At 39.8% G+C, this 25029-nt stretch overlaps 1 protein-coding gene across 1 annotated transcript in view; it reads right to left on the bottom strand.

Moving 5' to 3' along the window:
• Nucleotides 1-25029, bottom strand: part of Cpne4 (copine 4) — a 470230-nt gene that overhangs the window by 8378 nt on the left and 436823 nt on the right. The window contains exons 11-14 of the mRNA XM_047564415.1: nt 23057-23190; nt 10672-10726; nt 7575-7626; nt 5244-5377 (exon numbers count right to left, since the gene is read on the bottom strand). Coding sequence (XP_047420371.1) covers nt 5244-5377; nt 7575-7626; nt 10672-10726; nt 23057-23190 — 375 coding nt within the window. The remainder of the gene's footprint in view (nt 1-5243; nt 5378-7574; nt 7627-10671; nt 10727-23056; nt 23191-25029) is intronic.

The raw sequence follows: 25029 nt of genomic DNA, 5'->3' as shown, positions 1-25029 counted from the left end.
GCTGCATACCAACAAAGTTTTAAAATAAAGCTTTATTTATTTACGGACACTGAAATTTGAATGTCATTATTTTCATATGTCACCGAATATTTTCTCATGCTTTCATTCAACCATTAAAAAAATATAAAAATCATTCTTAGCTGGCAAGCCATTGAAAAACAGGCTTTGGGATATTTCTTTTGACCCTTGATATAGAGCAGTATTTCTTAGTCTGGTTCTATGGACTCCTGAAAGATTTTAAGCAGTTTTTGAACTTTAGGTAAATTATATTTTGATTTTTTACTAATCTTTAACTGAAATTTATCATTTTTTCAGTTATAAATGGAATCAGCAAATCAGATTAATATCAGTTGGACTTGTGACTTAGTCACCAATGAAAATCACAGATGTTTTCTTATTACATTAGAGATATAATATAGATATTTCATTGTATCAATTATATCCAATACTACTCAGAAATTATGGAATTATTAGACTAGCTACTGGTTCTCATAATTTAACATGTAAATAAAACAGTGTTTATCACTATATTTACAATGCTTCCATGTTACACTGAAGAACTAGTTTTCTAACTGCATTTCAATATAGTTCTTTATAATTTATTTTGTGTACTTGCAATGCTTTTGAGAAAGGGGTCTATTGGCTTTGAAGCAAAAATGTTTGAGAACCCCTGGTCTCAAGAGATTGCCAGAATTCTAGAATCTGACCATTCTAAAGACAATAAGCTGCAGACTGCTGCATTAAAACCCGGATGGAAATTTCCACTAAAGCTAGCAGTAAGAGTTTCTTCCAAAGTCAAGTTGGGAAAATGCTCATGGATGAAGTATTAGAGCCTTTGAATATACCTGAGATCATATTTAGATAAAGTGGGGATTTTTATTTTCTAGAAGAGTTTCACAAAAATCAGGAAGAAAATCCTTTAACAATTGCCTCCCTGGAACAGTTTGCCTGAGAATTTCTGCTCATGACCCTAAGAAATCTTTGATAACAAGGGACTGCGGACCACAGACTATTCAAAGAACAGCAGAAACCTCTGGAAAGAAGCACCTGTTCCTGGCCTGGAGGGGTAATTTATCTGGTGAAATGTGGATTGGACGTTTCTTGCATATGGTCCCATCTCTTGACCTGTCCTTTCCAAGCAGACCCACCACCCCTGAAGAAATGAGTGATGGCCAAAAACCCATGCTGGTTTATTCCAGCCCCAAGTCCAGGCCTCGGTCAGTGCTGTTCTCTTTTTACTCTTGCGTGTCCTGGTGTACCAGAGAAGAGGGTATCATGCAGGTTTTAAACTGAGCTCCGGGGAGCTCTAGGGATGTTTTAGATACTACTTTGAATAAAGGGGATCAAAGAGACAGACAAATTTTCACCTTACCCCTTAACCAGATTTGGCAAGAATAGTATTTGTTTTTTTAAAAAATCTGTTTTATGTGTTGGTTTTCTGAGCAAGGTATCATTTGAAGAATGGGTTTTGGTGCTAACAGTAAAAAATAAAATGAAAAACTGATTCTGTCCAACACTTATCCCTAAGTCTTGCATCTATGAAGATTACATTTGCACCAAGGCCTCTGTGATTGAGGGAGAGGGGAGGCCTTGCAGGGTCCATGTATTAGTGGAGATGTCGCTATGCAATGTTGAGAAGCATCAGTGGTTTCTCAGGAGAAGTGGAAACATGAGCAGGGAGGAGGCATGGTTTTCTGAGCTTTCACATTCAGAAGAAACCTGACCTGCATCAAGCCCTACGCATCTCTGTTAGTTGAGATCCCCGCTTATAGAGGGGCTCTGCCCATGTTAAAGGCCAGCATGTCTCCGGTCACTCACCATTTTGAACACATTATCCAAGGAAACACAAGCTCTGCCTCACAGGGGTCAGAAATAAACTGTGTAGGGTCTCCAGGCCTCTGAGTGGTAAGACAATTGATTAGTGATTTCAAAAAAATGGTATAATGAGCATGGTAGGTGAGAGGAAAGTCACACAGATCAGCCCCTTTGTTTCTTATGGACAACTCTGCTCACTTCATGGACGTTGGGTAGGGCACTAAAACTGGGGTCAACTATATGAATAAAAGGGTATTTTAAAAACTTACTGGTCTAAAAGTAAAACTTTTACGTATAGTAATTGCTGTGTCACTACATGACTCATGACTGCAAGAGCTGAAGATGCTACTGAGGTGATGGGAAGAGACAGTGGACTGAACCAAAGGCATGCAGTGACTATCATTCCTCCAAAGGAAATGATATGAAGTATAGATATATGATATGAAATACAGAAGGTACGAACTAATTTTACTAAAGGAAATTTGAAGCACTTTTATCATATACATCAGAAAAGTAATTTTACATTTGTTTCATATTCATTGTTTATTGACCATGTGCTATGTGTAGGTATTATTTAGTGGACTGGGGAACTATAAGTGGACAAGGTCTTCTCATTTCAGAGCCTCTGTACAAGAATAGAAGAGCTGTAAAATACTCAAGTAACAGACACACCTAAAGTATTCCAGATAAGAGATAGTGCTACAAACAAAAGCAAAGCTGGAACATGATTGGGATGGGTGAATTGGTTATGGGAGGGACTTTCAGAAGAGTTGATAGAGGAGCAGAGACCTAATGAAGGCAGAGAATGGCTCATGTGGAGGTTGAGGGTAAGAGAAACTTCAGCAGGGAAAAGCAAGAGAAAAGGCCTGGAGCTGGGAATGTGTTTGGTGTGTTTAAAGAGCAGCAAGAAGGCCGGTGTGGCCAGAATTGGGAGCAAAAGAGAGTGTGAGGAGAGTTAAGATCAAGAGGTAGGCAGGCAGTAGGTCACACAAAACCTTCCAGCTCATATTAGGGGATTTAAATGTTATTCTAAGCATGATAAGAAGACATTGGAGAATTTAAAGCAAAGGAGTAACATGACACTAATTATGTTTTATAAAGCTGGGTCTGGTTTCTGTGTGAAGCATAGATTGCAATGGGAGAAAGATGAAGGAGGGAGACCAATCAGGAGATTTTTGCCTCTGTTCAGGTAGAGAAAGTTGGTGACCAAGAGTAGCTATGAAGGTAACGAGAAGTGGCAGCATTTGGGATATATTTTGAAAATAGAGTGTTATAATCAGATGATAGATTGGATAGTGGGTGTGTGGCAGCCAGGCTTCAAGATGGCACCCAACAATCCTCAATTCCTGGTTAATGTCTTTATATAGTTTTTCTGACACTGAATTGGAAAGCCCCATGTAACCAATAGGGAATTATGGAAATGAAGGAGTGCCACATCTTAGGCTAAATTATAAGATACAGTGTGACTTTTGCTTTACTCCTTCTTGGGTCACTAGCAGCCCTTGCAGTGAAGCCCTGAAGCCTCTGGCCAAGAATGAGCAGCAACAGGACAGTCAGGTGAGTGAACCACCTGGGTAGCAGAACTTTCAGCCCCAGGTCAGCCTTCAAATGACTCCATCCCTGGCCAATATCTTGACTACAACCTCGATCAGGTCAATTGTGCCTGAATCTCTGACCCACAGAAAATGCGTGAGATAATAAATGCTTTTTGCTGTCTTAAACTGACAAGTGTTGAGACAAATACTCATGCAGCAAAAAGTAACTAATACCTGATATGAGGGAAAGAAAAAAGTGAAAAACTACTTCAAGATTCTGACTTAGTGAATGATGGAATTGTAGAGACTGGGAAATCAGAGTTGGTATGAAGGAGATGATCAAAAATTCTGATTTGTATATGCTACATGTGTGCTATTGATATCCGAATAGAGATGTTAATAAACAGTTGAATGTATGAATTCAAAGTTCAGAGACAGGTGGGGTTGTAGATACACAATTGGGAAATAGTGTATATATGGCATATAAGGCCATGACAAGGAACAGATCACCACAGACTAACCGAAGAGGTTCAAAGCCTGAATTCTGGAGATCTAACATCTGGAAGTCAAGAAAAGGAGGTAGGGGCAGGAAGAGATACTAACAAAGAGTGGTCAGTGAGATAAGAGGAAGACCAGTGGAACATGGTATTCTGAAAGCCAAGATATTTCAAGGGGAATGTGATCACCTGGATCCAAAACCACTGATAGTTCAAGATGAAGACAGATTTGGCCAATGTGTTTGGTAAGACAGAGGTGCTTTTCACTTTGACAAGTTTTACTGGAATACTGGAGAAGGAAGTGACTGGTACGGATGGAGGGACTAATGAAAAAAGAGGTGACAGCGGTGAGTATTGTCAACTCCTTCAGTGAATTTTGCTCTGAGAGGCATAAAGGTAGGGACAGTTGCTAAAGGATAAAGTGAGGTCATAGGAAAGATAATTAATAAATAGGAGACACTATGGAATGATTACTTGCTAATGGGAATGAGTCCACAGTAGAAAGGGAAAAGTAAATGACAATCAGAAAGAGTGGGAATTTACTGAGTCAATGTCCTTGGATAATTGAGAGGGTACGTGCCCAAGTATACAAAAGCAAAGGTTGGCATTTGGTAGGAGTGTGGTCTTCAACCCATCTGAACATGAGGGAAGGCTTGGAACATGGGTACAGTGCAAGTGGGTTCCATAAGTTAATGTAAGAAGATGAGGGAGTACAATCTCATTTTCTTTATGCAAATGTAGCATCCTGGAACCCAGGATGGAATTACACAGAGAATTTCAGACATCAGTATTATTCTACTAAATCTGAAGAAAAGTCATAAAGCTGAAGTCAAATATGTTGATATCATTTAAATTAATAAACACAAAAGTTATTATGGTAATATGTTTACTTCTAGGATATTAGGGAAAAGGCTCAAATTCCTTTTGGTCCTGTAGTCTTAGTTTGCATTTTTCTTAAGGCAAAAAAAAAAAAAAAAAAAAAAAAAAGAGAATCTGAAACAAATCTTCATTGCACTTTGCCACTAAGAGGTAGAATCACCTACTGTTTTAATTTCTGTGGAATGGGTTCATTGGACAGCAAGCTTATTTTGGAATCTCCCCCCCAGCCCCAGGACAGGAGGTGGGTATGACATCCTCCAGTGAATACAGTAGCTTCCATTGTTGAGAGTCTCCTGTGTTCAGGCAATACACATTTGATATGTGCCATCTCTAAGCAGAGATGGGTTTGATCATCCCCATCTTTTAGATGAGGAGATTGAAAATAGGGAAGGTTAAGTCACTTGTCCAAATTCACACAGGTAGAAAATCTGGGATTTATTGTCAAACTGGGCAGGGTTGTGGATTCACATGAGGAAGGGTAAACTCCTGGGAGCAGGCGGACTGCCCTTCTCCTTACCGAAGCCTCCTTGGTGTTGGTCTCTTCCGAAGCCGACTTGGCGACCTTCTGAATGATGGGGGCGATGTTGGTGGGACCATAGAGCTGGAGCTTAGGAAGGCAGCTCTGATAGGCTTCCACAACTCCTTGGATTCCTAAGGTGGAATAAATTGGCAAAGATAAACAGTTTCATAAAAATATGGAACTGTTCCATATTTTTCATCATATTTACACACACACACAAACACACACACAGCATTACATTCCTCTAAATAGTTCTTGTCAACACCACATTTATGTTCTTAAGGTAAAAAGGAATACTGGTTACTGTTGTTGCTGTCTCCTCTCACACTGAAATCATTTTCTTCTTTGAAGGGCAAAGGTCAAAATTACTTTATGGTATGTACCAATGGGGCCACCTAAAGGAGTGACCAGCTCTCCAAACATAATTCCTTATGGGCAAGAATGGTGACTAACTCATTTTTATATTCCCACAAGGAGCTCAAGGCAGGGTGCATGTGGTGAGTGCTCGCCAAGTGTGTGATAAATGAGCAACATGGCTGTTATATTCATGTCCTGGTGATTGTAGCTCAGATGAATGTTGTTCATCATTATGGTCAACTTCTCATTGAAAGGGGTGCTTTCACCCTGAGACCATGTGAGCCCAGGAAATAGTAAAGGATGGGATTCTGCTGGGAGAGGCAACCCTGCCTGTGCAGCTTCTCCAGCGTGGGATGAGTCTCGATCACATTTCATGTTGCAATCCTGATTCTATGGCAAGAGTGCGATCACAAATAATTTGTATTCACATAGATCTCCTTGGTGTCCGTGCCTGTGTTCCTTCTTGTTCTCCTTTGTTCCAGCTCATCCTCCTGTCCCTTTCTACCCTGAAACAGCACACTGCTCCTGATTTTGGCCAGAGGGATTCACATAAGTTCTCCTCAGACTGTTCTTCATAGCCACCATGCACTGTGCATCAGCTTTTGCATATTTTTGGATGAAAGTTCTGTTCTGTTCCATTTTATACTCATGCTTTCAATCTCATTAAAAAAAAATTCCTGCACCTGTTTTTCCTGCCCCAGATACAGACTTCTGTCATTTCAACGACAGAGGTCAAATTATTATGCAGCTTGGTTATGAAGTTAAGTGATACTGAATGGAAGTTCCTTATGTTTTTTGTTCTCAAGCCTTTGCCTTGGGCTAGGGATATAGCTCAGTGGTAAAATACTTGCCTAGCACCTGCCAAGGCCCTGGATTCAATCTCCAGGACTGCAAAACAATCAAGTTTTTGCTCAAGACAAGAAAGTTTGATTTTTCTTTAAGCAATAACAGGCAGATCAATTCTAAAAGTGTGACACAAGTAAACAGTAGGTTATGTGTTTCATTCTGCCTTGGTGGAAAACCCCTCTTACAGTTAAAGAATGGGAATGACTGGTGAAGAGGGATCTAAATCATAACAAATGGCAGCAGGTGAGGGATCCCGGGAGGGAATAGCAGAGTGAGGATCAGATCTTAGAGGTTACTATGATACTGATATTATATTTTTGGGCAGTGAGTGTCAAGTGTGTGAAAGAAGCTTCTGGATGCTCTTCTGGATCTGAATTAACCCTGGTGCAGCCCCTTTCCTCCTTCACAAGGAGAAGGAAAGAAATATGGACATTCTACTCTAAGAATGTCTTAAGATCGTCATAGCAATGCTTATACTGGGTTCTGTTTGTTATTCAGAAAACAGGAAGAACAATGCTAGAATGAGATTTATGATCATAATTATCATTATAGTTTCAACCTCATTATTTTGTGGAATCTTGTTGAGGAACTTCTGGCTGGGGATAATGAAATATGGACCAGACAGAGCCTTTGAGAAACTTTTTGACTCAAAGCCATGAAATTACTCGCTCAGAATCACTGAGGCCATGCCCCTTGCCAACATGTCGACAGGGTCAAGTGATGTCCATCGCCCCCTCCTTATAACATAGAGAAGAAGTTGTGAAAAGCAAACACTTGAAAACATGCAAAGCAGAAAGAGGGATATCTCGTCACTGTCCACCAGGTGAAATCCTCCCCCTTTTTTTTGTATTTAGCCAGAGGAATCCAGGATTGAGATCGATATTCTTGCTGCAAACTCAAGGTCTTTCATGCATTCTGTTTTGTCCAGTTCTTATTTTTTTCTGCTCTATTATTGTTGTTTTCTGCTGCTTTTAGAGAAGCATGGTATATTTGGATCCAGAAAGCTCACTTCTCTGCTGCAGACTGTCATAACTGATGTGCGACCACAGTGGAGAAAAAGTAAAATGGGAAAGGTGTAAACGGAAAGGCAAAAAGACTCTGGTTTTCTTTTACACTGGGATTTACCTGCACATTCTGGGTTATCTTCATTAAAGTTGATTGCAAAGTCATGAGAGACCTAGACACCAATTAACATTTAAAAAAAAAAAAAAAGGAAGAAAGAGAATTACAACTTTAATCCAGTAAGGAGGCACTGGGGTTTAGAGTTTGCAAACAAATGCCCTTACATTCATTATGTGTTAAGCAGCAGGAACCATTTTAAGCCTTTACACAATCAATCTGAGACGGAGGGTGAATTCTAAGCTCCCTGTGGAGTTGAGGTGACAGGAAGATTTTCCAGAATCAGATAAATGCTGACTTGAGGGGGAAATAAGGCGCATAAAAAAATCCAAGAAAAGATTTCAGAAAAATGTAACTCCAACTAGTTTTTAGTTAGAACTGGCCAGAGACTGGAGGCTTAAATCTTGGTAAGTTCTATTTGAACCTAGTGATATTAAAAAAAAAAAAGACAACTCCATTTGCCCAAGCTGTCTGCTCAACAGGGTGATACTTACAAAGGCCCTGTTAAGCTGTGACATTTAAGAATCATTCTAATGTAATATGCAAAAATACAGGGCAGGAGGATTTTTCATAGACATACAGGTAAAATATACTATGTTCTAGTTTTGAAAAACGAAAAAAGGAATATACCTTGTAATCTTCCAACACAAATCCCTCTACCTGGTAGGACCTATGCATAAGTTCAAATAGTATATTGTTTACATAAATCTGATTAAAGAAATGGGATGTTTTGGCATCTGGACATTTTTTTATTGAATCACTTGAAATTTCTCTGATAATTCCATTTCTTTTCTTTTCCTTTCCTTTCCCCCCATCTCTCTTCTTTGTCAGAGAATTCCATTTCAAAGGCTATTTCTAAGCACTGGCTCACTTGGGTGTCTTAAAAGACACCTCCTTCTAAGGCACCTCCTGTTGTAGGTGATGGCTTTGGTGCCTAGCTCACAGTCCCTTGTCCTTAGTTTTTCCAAGCAAGTTAGCTGACTTCCAATCATTACCTGCTTTATTTACTTTAGGTTTTTCTCTAGCCTCCAGAGCCTGCTTTGCCTGCCCAAGTGACTGACTAAAAGTGTTGAGGAAAATGTCCCTTAGGAGCAGCACTTTCAGTGATTGGCATAAGATGATGTATAAATACCAGCTCCTCTATCTCTTGTGGGCTGCGTGTGCTCCACATTGTCTCCCAGGGTACGCCAGCAGGATAAAACTCCAGTTGTCCTCAGTGGTCCCTGGCTTGACCATATGCCCTATATTGATTTCCTCCTGTTTCCTCACTCTGTTGAGGTTTCTTCCACCTCTCAAATAAACTACTTGCATCCAAATCCATGTCTCCAGTTCTGTTCCTGGGGGAGTACAAATGAAGACAGAGGTGCTTGTGTCTCAGTTTCAATGCACACTCTGAGTTTTTCCTAAGGGAGACAGAATGGCCTCGTAAAACTCTCTGGGGGGTACATTGGTTGCTTGGGTCATTAGTGTCTATCTGGACCAGAAGGGAAATGAGGAATGGAAAGAGGGTATTTGCATGGCTTTCTGGGACTAGAAGTGGGGAAACATGAGAGATGCCTTTTGAGACAGCATGAAGAGCAAGGTACCTGGGAGGAGGGATGAAGCCAAGAGATCAAGTACACATGAAGAATTCAGAAAACAGCAAGAAGGGTAAGTAAATCCAGGAAGAAAACCAGGAAGAGGTCATGGAAGACACAAGGAAGGTCTGGAACAAGCTGTGCTGTGTGGCTGTCAGCTCTGCTGGTCACGTCACTGGATGACCAGCTGGTATGGGTGGGGTGGAGGAGGCTAATGCACCTCTGATCATTGGGCTGGTGGTTCTTGGTGTGCATTACAATTTTGAGGTCAAGCATCTCTGTGAAATAGGTGGGCGCCCAACTGCCCATGTTCTGGAACTGACACCCCATCTGAAGGGGTTGTGTCTGCTCAGTTCCAGGTTATTCTCACATAGATCATCTGATAAATTTAATCATCCTCAGACTTTTCAGTTTTTCAAAGATCTACTCTTTTATATAAAATTACTTAATTCTTTAATAAACAAGCATGTTAGAAATACTTTTTGGCTTAAGTGATGCCCTTCCTACGGGTCACCCAGTCAATAACTTCTATATTCTTCTTTCCCATGTGCTCTCATTTCTAACAAATGCTTCTTGAATTTTGTAGCTATGCCTAGCAGGGAGCCCAGTGTGGAATACAAAGCAAATAAGAAGGGGGACAGGAGACCTGCCACTCCGCTCACCGCTTACCCTAGCAGTCACAGGGAGATTGGCTCTTTCAAAAAAGGACACAGAAAGGAAAAACTTTTCATCTGACGGTTCTGCAGAAGGAGCAAGCGTTGGCATGTACCTCCTGACCTGCGGCTCTGACAGCACTGATGACTGGGAAGTGTTGCTTGCACTTAGCTTGGACTTGAGAGGCATTGTGAGGTGGAGGCTGGGGCAAGGACACGCTGCCTCCTGGGCCTTTCCTGCATAGGAGGGATGATTTCTCTGTGGACAGTGTCCCACAGGAGCATCTGGTAGACCACAGTAAGTGCCTCAACTCCCTTGTAGCAGACATCTTTCTACACATCATCTTTACCTCCTTTGTGTCTTTGAGCAATAAGTATCAAAACCAAATAGAAATCCAATGTCCTCATAAGAACTTTCCAGTTTTTTAACTGTTCACACCACAGTGCTCCTTTCTTCAGCACCTCTTTGTATCTCACATATAAGACTGGTACTCAGAGATATGGGTAGACTTCATTTCTATAGAATTTCATAGGTGGCATTGTCAATAGATTTTTTTTTTCCCCTGAGAGATCTGGATAGGCTTTGAGCCCTTGGAGCTGACAAAGAAGAGAGATTGTTTTCTCAATATATACAGGAAGTTAAACGGGAAAACCCTTTGCCTGGACCATTAGAAGACGTACCCAGAATACCGTGGGATTTCATCAAAGACAGGCTCCTAAGAGCTAATTTCACTGGTTATGAAGACCATTTCCAACTCCTTGGGCCCTACTAACGTAGTTGTGTCAAGAGCCAAAAGAGTGGGACTACTGTAAAGAAAATCCAAATCACCTGTGACTAGAGCAAAGTGAAAGATCCCATTTTAACTCACTCACCGTATACTCTGGTGGTATCCGGGCACCAAACCCAAAGGCTGGAAACATTTTGTCACTGAAATTAAAATTAAAAAAAAAGAAAAGAAAAAAAGTTGCTTCATTTGTTCATCTAATGAGGAAGAGAAACATGAACCTGCATATAACCTCATTAGGATGTGTTCTATGCCAAGTGCTGACTCATGCTTCTGAATTTTGTGGGATTGGGAGATAGCAATACAGGGATAATTAACATCAAGCAATAATCCTCTAAATTCATTATAATCTTTAGTCTATAGTTTCTTTCTTTCACTTTTTGCTAGATTTGATATTGAAAACTAAAGTAATCCCAAAATTTATACGCATCTCTATCCCTGTCCTTTCTGTTTCCTTTGAAAAGTGATCATGGATTAGGTAACTTCCACAGTTGACTGTATTAGGAATATATATATATTCTCTTAAAAAATTCATATATAGGAATATATATAAATATACATTATATATATATATATATATATATATACACATATATATTCTCTTAAAAATGTTAACTGTGAGGTTATTACTTTCATTTTGCACATGGACAAACACCTTGAAAGGTAATGTGACTTGCCCAAGATCATATGCTAATTAGAGTCAGTGTTCAAATACAGAGGGGCATGAATCCAAGGGGATATTAAAAAGCAGTGGGAAGCTGGTCAATCTTGCTACTTAACAGAGCATGGTTTCATCCACGGGATTCACTTACCCCCTTATCACATACAAGCAGTAATACATTATTTACATATCTTTTCTTATTTCCTAAACTCAAAGGGACCTTACCTTTTGTGTTAGTGTCTTTATATCTCCATTACCCTCTGTCCCTAACTGTCCTCTGCCCTGCCTTTATCATTCTACCTGCCATAGAAGTGCTCAATGACTAGATAATCCATTAATTTAAATCATTAAGATGTGGCTACATACTTCAACATTGTAAAGGCTATCTATGCTGAGTCCAAGGCCAACATCATTATAAATGGAGAAAAATTGAAAGTATTCCTCTGAAAACTGGAACAAGACAGGGAAGCCCTCTTTCACCACTTCTATTTGACATAGTTCTTAAAACTCTAGCCAGAGCAATGAGATGAAAGAAATGAAAAAGATACCAGAAGGAAAAGAAGAACTCAAACTATCACTATTTGCTGATGACATGATTCTATATTTAGAGGATCCAAAATATTCTACCAGAAAACTTATAGAGCTAATAAATGAATTCAGCAAAGTAGCAGGATATAAAATCAACACTCATAAAGCTAATGCATTTGTATTCGTAAGTGATGAATCCTCTGAGAGAGAAATTAGGAAAACTACTCCATTCACAACAGCCTAAAAAAATACTTGGGAATCAATCTAATAAAAGAGGTAAAAGATCTCTACAATGAAAACTACAGAACACTAAAGAAAGAAATTAAAGACAACCTTAGATGATGGAAAGATCTCCCATGTTCCTGGATAGGCAGAATTAATATTGTCAAAATGGCCATACTACCAAAATCAGTATACAGATTCAATGCGATTCTAATTAAAATCCCAATGACATACCTCATAAAAATAGAGGAAGCAATCATGAAATTCATTTGGAAAAATAAGAGACCCAGACTAGCCAAAGCAATCCCTTAGCAGGGAGTGTTGAGAACAGGGTGACATCTGTGCAGCCATCTTGTATAAACAAGCCATTTTGTGAACTGGCCTGTAAAACCTCTCCCAGGAAAGGGCATGCAAACACTAAGGAATGAGGAACTATCTTAATCACCAGGATGCAGGCAGCTGCGACAGCACCCTAAGAGCCAATACAGGACAAACAGGACGTGCTGGGCCCCCGGGGTTATCAAGGCTGTTAAGAGATATCTGTCTGAGGAATGTGCAGCTGCCCGGGAACCTTATCTATCAAGGACAGGGGGGACTAGCCCCGACTCATCTTCTGCATAGTTCACCCCCTCCCTCCTCCCTTCTTCCTCCAAGACCTTTCAGTTTTGGCGGGACCCAATGAGATTCAAATAAAGTGGCGGGACCCAACCAAAGAGGACAAATGTTTAACTCTTCAAACCAATAATATACAGGTCCTTGTGTGTGAATGCTTGAAAATCTCTTAAATAGAGTGCTTTCTCACCCCTCGGGGTCGCTCCCCACTCAGGCATTGTAGTGGTCTGAGAGGCTGGTCGCGGTCCTGGTTCGAGCTTGCTTTAAATAAAACCTCATTTGTGACTTGCATTACCGTGTGTGCGCTTTGACTCTCTGGGGATTGGTCGATATTGGACCCCAACAGAAGAGTGAAGCAGGAGGTACCACAATATCAGAACTTAAACTATACTACAGGGCAATAGTAACAAAAACAACTAGTACTGGCTCCAAAATAGGCAGGTAGATCAATGGTACAGGATGGAGGACACAGAGACAAATCCACATAAATACAGTTATCTCATACTAGACAAAGGAGCCAAAAACATACAGTGGAGAAAGATAGCCTCTATAACAAATGGTGGTGGGAAAACTGGAAATCCATATGTAGTACAGTGAAATTAAACCCCTATCTCTCACCCTGCACAAAACTCAACTCAAAATGAATCAAGGACCTAGGAATTAGACCAGAGACCCCGTGCCAAATAGAAGAAAAAGTAGGCCCAAATCTTCATCATGTCAGCTTAGGACCAGACTTCCTTAACAAGACTCCCAAAGCACAAGAAATGAAATCAAGAATCAATAAATGGGATGAATTCAAACTAAAGCTTTTTCTCAGCAAAGGAAACAATAATGTGAAGAGAGAGCCTATAGAGTGGGAGAAAATCTTTTCCACATGCACTTCAGATAGAGCACTAATCTCCAGAATTTATAAAGAACTCAAAAAATGCCAAAAATACAAATAACCCAATCAATAAATGGGCTATGGTACAGAACAGACACTTCACAGAAGATCTACAATCAATCAACAAATAAATGAAAAAAAGTTCAACATCTCTAGTAATTAGAGAAATGCAAATCAAAACTACCCTATGATTTTATCTCACTCCAATTAGAATGGCGATTATCAAGAATACAAGTCACGATAGGTGTTGGAGAGGATGTGGGGAAAAAGGTACACTCGTACATTGCTGGTGGGGTTGCAAATTCATGCAGCCACTCTGGAAAGCAGTATGGAGATTCCTTAGAAAACTTGGAATGGGTCCACCATTTGAACCAATTATCCCACTTCTCGGCCTATATAACCAAAGGACTTAAAATCAGCATACTAAAGTGACACAGTCACATCAATGTTTATAGCAACTCAATTCATAATAGCTAGATTGTGGAACCAATCTAGATGCCCTTCAATAGAGGATTGGATAAAGAAACTGTGGTATATACATACAAGGGAATATTACTAAACCATAAAGAAGAATAAAATTACAACATTTACAGGTAAATGGATGGAGTTGGAGAATATCATGCTAAGCAAGATAAGCCAATCCTATAAAACCAAAGGTCAAATGTTTTCTCTTATAAGTGATACATAATGTGGGGACAGCGGGTTAAGGAAAGAATGGAGGAACTTTAGATTGTGCAGAGGGTAATGAGGGGGACAGCAGGTTAAGGAAAGAATGGAGGAACTTTAGATTGTGCAGAGGGTAATGAGGGGAGGGGAGGGGGCAGGCAGTGGGAAAGATGGTGGAATGAGACTGACATCATTACTCTATGTACACATATGATTCATGAATGGTGTGACTCTACATCATGCACAACCAGAGAAATAGAGAGTTGTACTCCATTGTGGACAATGAATCAAAATGCATTCCGCTATCATATATAACTAATTAGAACAAACAATAAAATTTTTTTTAAATGAATGGGAGAAAACAAAACAAAAACAAAAACAAAAAGATGTGGCTATCTAAAGAAGGGAGAATTCTTGTGAAAATTCATGAGTCACATATATGACCTGGGTTTGGTTTCTCTTAAGCACACTGGAATTTCTCTCCCAATTATTCATTCATGTGTATTGTTTCTTAACTCTGACTTTCACTGTAGTATATGTAAGAGAATGGTGAAGAGAAGATTTAACATTAATTGACACACACATATCTGCATGATATTAGGATATCTACATGCTTATTTAATTCTCACACAACCTTGGAAGTTCCACCTAATTATTATTCCCATTTTACAGATGAATAAATGGAGCGACAGGAAAGCTAAATGGCCTACAGGGATTACCAGGGAGTACTGTGTGATTCCAAAGTTCCTGCCTTTTCTGTTATACTGTCGGGGTTTCCAGGACCCCCAGCCTTGGGCACGGTCAAGATGGCGCCTGACGCTGAGCCAAAAGCGGCCAGCTATACAGTAAACAACCAGCGAATTCCAATGATTGGCTAGTTAACGATGTGATTAGAGCATGCCCCCCTCGTGTACCTATTCTATGCCTGCAGCTGTCCGCGCGTTTACCTCGTGTGCTCTCCCCTGATTGGTTGAAGTGTATATAAGCTTGATGGGTGGGGGAGTAGAAGAAGAAGCTGGGAGTAGGAGCAGAAGCTGAGAGCAGAAGCTGAGGGCAGAAGCTGAGAGAGGAAGCTGGGAGTAAGAAGAAGCTGAGGGAAGAAGAAGCTGGGAGTAGGAGCAGAAGCTGAGAGAAGAAGCTGGGAGTAGGAGCAGAAGCTGAGAGCAGAAGCTGAGAGAAGAGGCTGAGAGTAGGGGTAGAAGCGGAGAAGCGGAACGACCGGAGCAGGCGAGAGTTAAGTGGAGGGAAAGAGAGCAAGAGAAAGAAAAGAGAGAAGAACCTGAGAGTAGGAGTAGAAGCTGGGAGTAGAGGCGTGCAAGCGGACGTGAGCCGAGCGGGAGAAACGAAGCGGCTGGAGCAGGCGAGAGCCGAGCGGGAGAAGAGTGAAGTGCAGGAGGGGGAAAGAGAGCGAGAGAAAGGGATAGATAAGAAGGAAAGAAAGGAAGACTGTACGCAATAAACTTCCAAAGCTTCAGACGTTTGTCGTGTCTCTCTCTGCGGGCAGAGGGAGCGCGATATTATACCATTGTAATTTAGTGGTTATATATAGTATTAAACAGGATTTCCTCTGGAATTTCAGTAACTGGGTCCCCTTACTAGTCAGTGTGCTCTCAGGCAGGTATTGCAATGGGGCTTTGGAATGTTGCTCCTGACAGAAGGCAGGTCCTGCTTATGCCTTTGACCTTCGTTGTCCTCTCCCATTAAAAACATGTCCGAGATTTGTTCTAAAAGCAATTCCTACACCTAAGTTCTTGGTAGAATTAGTCAAGGAGAAAAAGAAATTCATAATAGGGCTCACTTCTGAATAACTTCTGTAAGTAAAAGGGGACATCATCCTTTCCCCCCAGCCTGGGTGACTTGGACAAAGTCAGAGTAGCAAAGTTGAATTCTCACCCATTACTGCCTGATTTGGAAGTCTTTAGTAATCAATGATGGCTTTGACAGAATGTTGCCAAACACCTCCAACTTGACAAATTTTGGGTTAGAGATACAAGGAAGCCAGAATTCTCTGAAATCAGTCTAACTTCTGGAGGGATCCACCAGCTGCCCCTTTTTCTCATTGCCGTATCAATTCAGACTTTGCAGTGCATTGTATCTAGCATGAATTAGAGAGAGCATTAACACTGATAAACAGAGATTCACAACAGCTTATGAGACGGATTATCCACAGCTCTGAAAAAATATTCTTCTAGTCCTTGAAAATAATGAAATACTTTGCCTTAGTAATTCCTCAACCAAAACAAGGGCCATGAGAGCCAGGAAAAACTTTTCAGTTACATTTGAAAGAAGACTTTCCTGGGTGGAGGATGAGTTCTTCCAATTCAGAGATGGCTCAGAATCAAAACCCAGAAACCTGGGAGGCTGTGCAGCCTTTATTTTCTTCTTTGATGAGTTTAGGAGGGGTGAGATCTAATATTCTGTCCATTTCTAAATCACTGACCCAGTGTCCCAGCCTTGATGATGTTCCTTTCATACCTTCTAAGCTACCCCTGGGGACTTGCAGTTTGCTGACTGTGATGCACTGTTATGTAATTGAGTTTCAAGAGTAGGAAGGCAGAGAAAAAAATCTCACCTACAAGGGGAATAATTAATGAGTCAGGAGGGATAAATCCTCTGAAGTTAGTCACCACAAGACCTCTAACTAATAAACATACGAAAGAAAAAAATTCAAGCTTAAGCACAATAGATTCCCATTCTTCCTGTTTAAAAATAAAACCAGGCAGAAAGGAGACTTATGCAAGAAGGAAACACACAAAGGAAAGCATCAGCATGCCCACACTTCAAAGAGCTCAGGATGAGATCCATTCTGCATTAAGCATAAGGGTCATTTAATAACAATTAGGAAAATGTCCACCAAAGACTGCCACTCTGGAAAGTCAGGAGCCTACTGCCACATTGGTAAAGGAAATGCTTCTTACTGTCAGAGTAAAAGAATATAAAGTATGATCAAAGAGCCCAGGTTCTTCCATGGTGAGCTGTCCTGAACCTACGAGGGAGCGACTGTGGTCAAATAACCTCCAGATTCATTTGTAACCACCATTTTTACTCTCACTCTGAAGGAAAGCATCGAAATAAACAAGAGGTTAATCGATGTAATGACAGATTACTTGATCTACAAAGAAAAGGAGACTAACTCGGAGCACTGTGCATCTCAGTGAACCTCCACGTTAGTAAAGACTATTCTCTCAAAACGAAGGTGCATGGAAATGCAAAGTCCTTCTGAGGCTATGAGAAATAGTTTTTTTTTTTTTTAAAGGGAAATTGGTATTCTGTTCTTCTACTTCCATGCATATTCTCTGCTGAAATTGATCTTCTGTGATGGAGAGACCTGTTTTCCATTCACACCGTTCCTTTCACAATCACCCTTTCTCTTTACCTATTCCGAATCTTAACCACCATGGTGCATAGCTTCAGATACCCACTCTGCAGCATCAAATAAGGGAACAGTTCTAAACATGAATAATTCTCTAGGAAACAGTCTTTTTGCAAATCAGGTGATTGCCAATTTTTGCTTTAAAAATTTTTAGGAAGTGCTGTGTCAGCTGATAGATCGTAAAAAAATATATTTTAATGATGGATCATTACATGGTTTGGGGGTTATATAACCTAGAATTGAGAGAATTGAGTAAGACTGCTGATCGAACTTTCTCTATTTCCATATATTGTTTATAAGAACAAATTTTCTCAGTATTCATGTTAACAAATACAAAAAATGGATTAAATCGACACTAGTTTCTCCTATCTAGTAATAAATAACTCTTATCCAAAGATATGTAAGCTAATTGAAAGCCCCCCCACTGTCTCTTCTATTCAGTTAATTTACAATAAGTTTTTACTTCTTGTAAGCACTAATTAAATACTGAAATTCCCAATAGATGTATGTTATTTTGATCAATTATTCACTAATGATAAATTGTAGTAAAAATTCAACCTAGAAGATATTTTTAAATACTTTGAATATTTTCATCATAGAAAAATCAAAATTAGGGGTTGGGACTGTAGCTCAGTGGCAGGGCGCTTGCCTAGCATGTGTGAGGCATTGGGTTTGATTTTCAGCACCACATAAACAAATAAAATAAAGACATGCTATCTATCTTCAACTACAAAAAAAAGTTTTTTAAAAAGAAAAATTGAAATTAAAAATGAAATCTATACAGCTTTCATATTTTTATTACAGAAATATATGATAGTGATCAATAAAAGGATTTCAAAGCAAATTTATTAAGATACACTAGGATAAAATTATGTGGGAGAAGAGAATGGAAAATAAATCGATGAAAAAAAACAATTAAAATTCTCAAGTGAAACTGAAGAGCTCATTCAGTATATATTAAAGAGATAATGGTGGATATCAAAGAGCTATGGCATCTGGATTCTACTGGATAGTCACAAGAGCTACATAGGAGTTTACTTTTTATCATGTATAACTAATAAGAACAAATAAAAATATATAATACAAAAATTTACTTTTAAATGTCTATATTTACAATACGATAAAATTTTCATGCTTCATCAGTATGTAAACTCATGATGAAAAATGTTACATTTCAATAAAAATGCTTGAGGGTTATGCATTTTTATAAAATTCTTTTTAGGGGCAAATGAGTAAAAAAAAATAAACATCATTGGTTCAAGATGAATTTAGAACTGACACTACCATTCTTTCTCCTTTTGTGTTCAGGTCATTTTTTTAAAAATAAATTTAGGGAGTTAAAGATAATGCTTTCCACAGGCAGAACCTGTGCTGGCTAGCCACCTCATAGTGGATCTTTATAACTGCTCTGCAAAGGAAGTTAGATACACCTTCAATTTGCAATCAAAGAGACCAAGACCCAAAGACTATAAACCTCATGACAGTAGAGGTAGCAGAGTGAGGATCTGAATCCAGTTCTGCCTGTCACCAGGACCCCATGATCTTTCTATCACTTCTGTTGACTCTGTTCTCTGTAGGAGGCTGATCTGATCTAATGATTCAGAATATTACGTTCATCTATCTTCTGATAACACAAAGGGGCAAAAGTGACAGAATTGTGATCAGCTAAGGACCACCATCTTCAGGAGTCACACCTTGGCCCTGCTTCTTCCTGCAATGATAGAGCTAAGCCTTCCCTCCTTCTGCCTTTCCCAACCTTTCATAGGGCAAGGCGGCCTTGGTCACGTTGGGCTGTGACGTATTTACATGACTTTCTCTCCCATGAGACTATGAGCTACCCGTGGGGACAGGAGGTGGTGGGGGGATCATGCTTTATTAAGTTTCTGTCTTTATAGCACCATCTGAGGTGCCTGGCACTTAGTAGATGCTGTAAAGGAAGGTCCTCAACCATTTCACCTGACATATCAGTTATTTTGAGGCTTTCCAATTGGTTTCAATGTGCTGCCAAAGCTGAGAACCTCTGACAGAGTGAAAAAGGTACAGCTGTGATATGAACTCACCTTCTGATCACTAACCCAACACTCTACACTTGAAAATCCCTGTTAGATTGGGTTTCAGTTTTAACCTTGTCTCTACACAGTACCCTGGATGCTGGGGAGGAAAACTCTTGCTCAGTTTTTGATATCCCCTTCCCATTCTGAGAACATTTATAAGTGTTCTTTATAATGTTCTTTAAAATGGCAAACTGTACTTCCAAGAAATGTATTCAAATTCCAGATTTCCATACCCTTTTCATGGCAGATAGGCCAGTCTTTTAATGAGAGGACGTTTCAGGTTGTTAGATACTCACATTCTTGCTGGTCCCTAGGAATGGATGTCACCTTGGTCTTGAACAGTGCAGAGACAAGGATTCTTATAGGAGCTGGGAAAGTGCCCCACTAGCAGGGAGTGCAAGAACTTGTGTGGGCCTGTGAGTGTGTGTGTGCATGCACGTGTGTGCTTGTGTGTGCGCACATGCACATGTGTCTGTACATGGGGAGGCAAGACAGAGGCAGGGACAACAGATCAAACTGGCAGGCAGGACTGTCTTTTGGACTTGAAGACCAGCTATTTGTGTGGAGGCTCCCTTTAAGGCCACCCTGAGAAGAGCTTTATGCATCTTTCAAGCTGTTCTACTTCATGGATCACCTCATAATGACCTGGTAGCAATGACTGTACAAGGCAGAAAGAAAACCCGTAGCTGTCAGAGGCGGGGAGGAATTTCTAAGGCTCATGGGGATTAAAAACCTCTGTGTTGTTTCAGGAGGGGGAACGATGCCTTCTGTCAGTTTTTATTCAAGTGTTTCTTTATGGGCACCAACCTCACTGACTTTGATGCGAGAATAAATTAATTCCGGGGCCCTGACTTGAAATTTCCTGACTCTGCCTGTCTATTGTCTATCCACCCACACAAAGAAGAAGCTGCCGAACCTTGTCAGTTTTCAAGAGAGCCGTTTGCATTACACATTTTTCCAGGGAGTCTTTTATGAGAGTGTTGAGGTTTTTCAATCCTCTTTTTTTTTTCCCCCTCAGCATTTGCCCATTTTAATGTTAAGCCACCTTATTTATATCTTTATACAAAAAAGAAAGAAAGAAACAAAGAAAAAGAAAAGACTCCACTGAGCTGCACAGAGTTGATTTTCTGGGCTAGTTGGAGTAGGGACTTACCCTATTAAAATTTTTAAAGAAATTATTTGTGGCGAATTTTCATGTAACTCCTAAGATATCTTATTTTTATACTGAATCTGCATTTTTGAAGTGATACAAAACACTCCCCAGACTTTGTCTAGCTCATGTTCTAAAGGGATAAAAGTTTTAAAAGATGCACATGTTGCTATCTGTATTTTGCATGTGAGGTAACCAGGAAAAGGAGGCACTCAGCAAGGAGCTTCCAATAAATGCTCCCAATAATAGATGAAATCTGCATTATCCAATAAATCTGCTGCAGAACCAACATGAGAGTGCTGAGCGTTGGCATTTTAAATTCTGGACGACTTAAGAGTCTTCTCTTTGGAATTCATTCTTGGACTGCCTTCTCTGCAGATTCAGTCTTCTCTTTTTTTCTATTAAGCATTTACTGTATGATACATATGTTGAAAGATTTTTACCCACTTTATCTTGTAACCTTTTTCAAAGTGGCATTTCACTCTGTTGCCCAGACTGGTCTTAAATTCCTGAGCTCAAAGGTCTTCCTGCCTCAGACTTCTGAGTAGCTGGGACTACAGATGTGCACCACAGAGCCAGGAAAAATTTGCCTTTTTTATGTGCATTTCAAGATTTAAAACCTAGGAATCTTGAAAACAATTCCTCCTTCCTTTCTTCCCTTTTAACATGGACACACATTTTTACACCACATTATTATTATTATTGCACACCATTATTACACCAGGTTATCGGTGTGTCTGTGTGTGGGAGCGGAAGAATGGAGGCAGTGACTGTTTTTGTATCTTGGGGAAGTCTGAAGAAGTTTCTGATATAGTGGATATTAATATCATTCTTTCCTCTCCCTGGTAGAAACCTCCATCTGATACAAACCTCTCTAGGAATCTTACGTGTATTGGAGCCTGAAGATCAGAGCTGAAACTCAAGTTATCTTCACAGTCAATACCTCAAGGTTAAGTATAAGAAGTGGCACTTCAACAAGGTAATTTAAAATGACTATTGCCTTCTGCCCTAGATCTAAAGGAGAGGAAATGTCAGCGAGGGCCCGGATGTTTAAAGCTCTTTGATTTTACAGGGTCTGTGTATTCATTCCCCAACTGCTTTCCTGCCCCATTTGAGTTTAGGCTGACGACCAAGCAGAATCCAGACACAACAGCAGTCAGGAGACTGATGGGTCAATTTCCAGAGCCCGTCCTGTTTCTTTTCCTGTGCATTCTGGTCACTGGGATGTGTGTACAGCAGGTTTTTAAAATATGGTTATCACGAATTACAAAACTTGAAAGAACACGAATTATGCCCTCCTGTACGATTTCTGATTTCTCTGAAACCTGAAGGATAGAGTTGCTTCCTTTATTTTCCATACTTTTAAAGGTCAATTAGTCACTGCTCATTACTAACTAGATTTGTTTTATAATCACACCAGGGAATCGACTGAGATTTATACATATTTATATTTACATTGGTTCTCCCTCCAACAGCCTTCTTACACAAACAGCTGAGCTCCTTCACCTCTGTCTGGAAACACTGAAACAGCAGAATAAATCCAGTTTCATGTAATTTATGTAAATCACTTCTTACAGGGAATCCTCTTGGTGGAAAAGGTCAATATTTACCATCAAGGAGAAAGAAATAATGCTGATCCGATCACAAACCTTGTTTTCCATCTGTATGTGCAAACACACGCACACTTGCACAGTCGCACGTGTGTGCCCAGGCAGACTCACGCCCCTGCTAAGTTACCAGTTGCTTTTGAAGTCAGTGAAACATAGTGATGATGAACTTAGACAAGGGTCGAGTTAGGTCTGGTTTGCATCCTGCCTCTGGCCATGAGATGGTGCACAAATTACTTAATCTCCTTGTGTAGTTTTCTGACTTTTAAAAATGACAAAAGGGTTCAAGCAAGGATTAGATATAAAAATATCCCAGTAAAATCATGTGCTGAAAACTCCAAAGTACGCACAAATCATACGGGAATTTTGTTAAGATGCAAACTACTATTTTGGTAGTTCAGGAATGATTCTGGTTCATGAATAAACTTTGAGTGGTAAAGTACATACTAAGACATCATAAAATGCAGACTCAAATTGCTATCTGGCGATCTTGCAAGGCAATGAAGAGAAGCTGAGAAAAGATTTTGTTTGGTGACAAAAATCAACATGGCACTAACTCAGTTCCTCTAGATGTAGAAAGGATGAAGTATTTGGGATGAGATTTTATTCCATTCTTTCACGAGGCTCTGTATGAAGAATTGCTAGACTTAATTTCCATTCTTTTGCTAAGGCCCATCAAGGGTCACCTGAACCCACTCGAGAGATGAAGTTTCTTACCTGTCATAGTCTTGGCAAATCTCCCCAACAGCCACCAAGGCCTTCAGGTATTCGTTGGGTTGGTAAGGGTGGATATAGTGCAAGGAGCAGCTGTTCCTGGGGTCCCCATTTGAGGCAGTGAAATCTATAGCTACCTGGAAAAGAAACATAGAAAAATAAGTGGAGTTCCAATGAATGCATCTCCCAGGAATTGTGATTAGTCATGAGAGACATATGGAAAAAAAAGTAGCATATTATATACCATGCCAATCAGAAAAGTACGAAAAGGAATTAATTAGCTTCTTGAAAAACCACTAATTTGGTGGAGGTCATTTATGCAGTTTTTAATACTCCAATACTTTCTCTTCTTCCTGTCCAAAATGGAACCTGAGATTGACATATAGGTGAGAAAGCTAGACACACTTGATTCATGTCACCAGGCAGCAAATATAAGGGTAGGATGTCTGTCTTCCAATTTCACAATTCACTAAGAAAAGACTTCTATGCTTCTTGGGCCGAACAATTCTATCTCAAGGCATAGGTAAGATTCCTTAAAACCAAATTCTGTGTTAAAAATACAGCCTTCATAACAAAGTCGTTGTATTTCCGTGAGTGGCCAGTTTCAGATATGCACTGAAGTGGTTATAACAATTTTTCTGCAAGAAGCAACCCTGTATAAGGCACTCAAGTTTTTGGTTCCCATTTATGCAAGAACTCCTACCTGTAACAAAGAAGGCACCTGAATATTTGGTATTGTTAGTGGGAAGAAGAGAATGTAAACTTTGTCTTGCCACCAAGTTGTCCTTATCCTTCAGCTTCTTAAACTATTCTGATCCCTGACTCATAATCATACAAATAACAGTTACTAACCAAACACTTCTGAACAATAATAAATGCTTAAGTTGGAAGGTGTTAAAACCAGAAGGAACATTTCCTCTGATTTCTAACAGTACCACCATCTAAATAAATATCAACCCAGCCCCTCCCCCCCAAAATGCTCAAACCTGCATAAACGTGGGAAGAGGGGGTTAAAAAGAGGAGTCTTAGGGAAGGAAGTAAACGTTCATGTTGCAGTTTTTCTTTCCTTCCAAGTACAGTAGAATATACCCTCTGTCTTACTAACGACAAGAAGGCTTAAATTTCTTGTATGATCTCGAGGAACAAAATGGGAAATGTTATTTGAATTATATTTCGTTAATTTCATTATAACAAGTAAGTGAAATGCCCCATTGGATTTTTAAAAATGGGATATTACTTCTGGAAGGACAAAGAAAAGACAACTGTGCTTTCTCTTTACTTCTTAAAGAATAAATTTGATGGGAAAAAATATTGCCCATGTTGGATATTGTGATGCTGCTGCATTCAGATCAAAATGACTAGAAAAGAAAAGCAATCTGCTAATAGTAACTCACTTACAACCTCTTTTTCTTTCTTTCGTGAAGTTGTTTTTTCACCACTAATTTGTTTTTCCTTTTCTTCCTCACCCTTCTATAGGGCTATTTTGAAAATTAATTTGGTACGATTCCAACTCTGCTTTCAGAATAGCCAGGTATTTTCAACAAAGGATGCCTACTGACCAAATGCGAGTACTAACTGTGTGAAAAGAAAAGTCATGCGAAAGAAAACCGCAGTTCCACTCGAGATGGCTAACAGAGGGAAGAAGAGAGGAATAACTTCTGTTAAAACCCTTCCCGGTGCCAGGCACTGTGCTTTACAAGCATTATGTTATTTCATTTTCATAGAAACCCTGTGAGGTAGAGATTGCTATTCCTTTTTATGGATAACACTATTGCTCAAAAGTAAAGATGGCACACTTAATAGGGGATGGAGTTGGGTTTAAACCCAAACCTTTATGGCTCCAAAATCTATTCTTTACTATTATAGCATCATACACCCCAAAGAACATGTAAATCTGAGACCGACACAGCAGGAAGATTCCCATGAAAAATGGAGGTGTTTGGGCTGGAGGTAGGGAGATCAGCTTGGAGGCTGAT

This window comes from Sciurus carolinensis, chromosome 9, assembly GCF_902686445.1.
Source record: "Sciurus carolinensis chromosome 9, mSciCar1.2, whole genome shotgun sequence".
Classification (NCBI taxonomy): Eukaryota; Metazoa; Chordata; class Mammalia; order Rodentia; family Sciuridae; genus Sciurus; species Sciurus carolinensis.
Note: the sequence above shows the minus strand (reverse complement) of the source record. Positions and strands in the feature narration are given on the sequence as shown.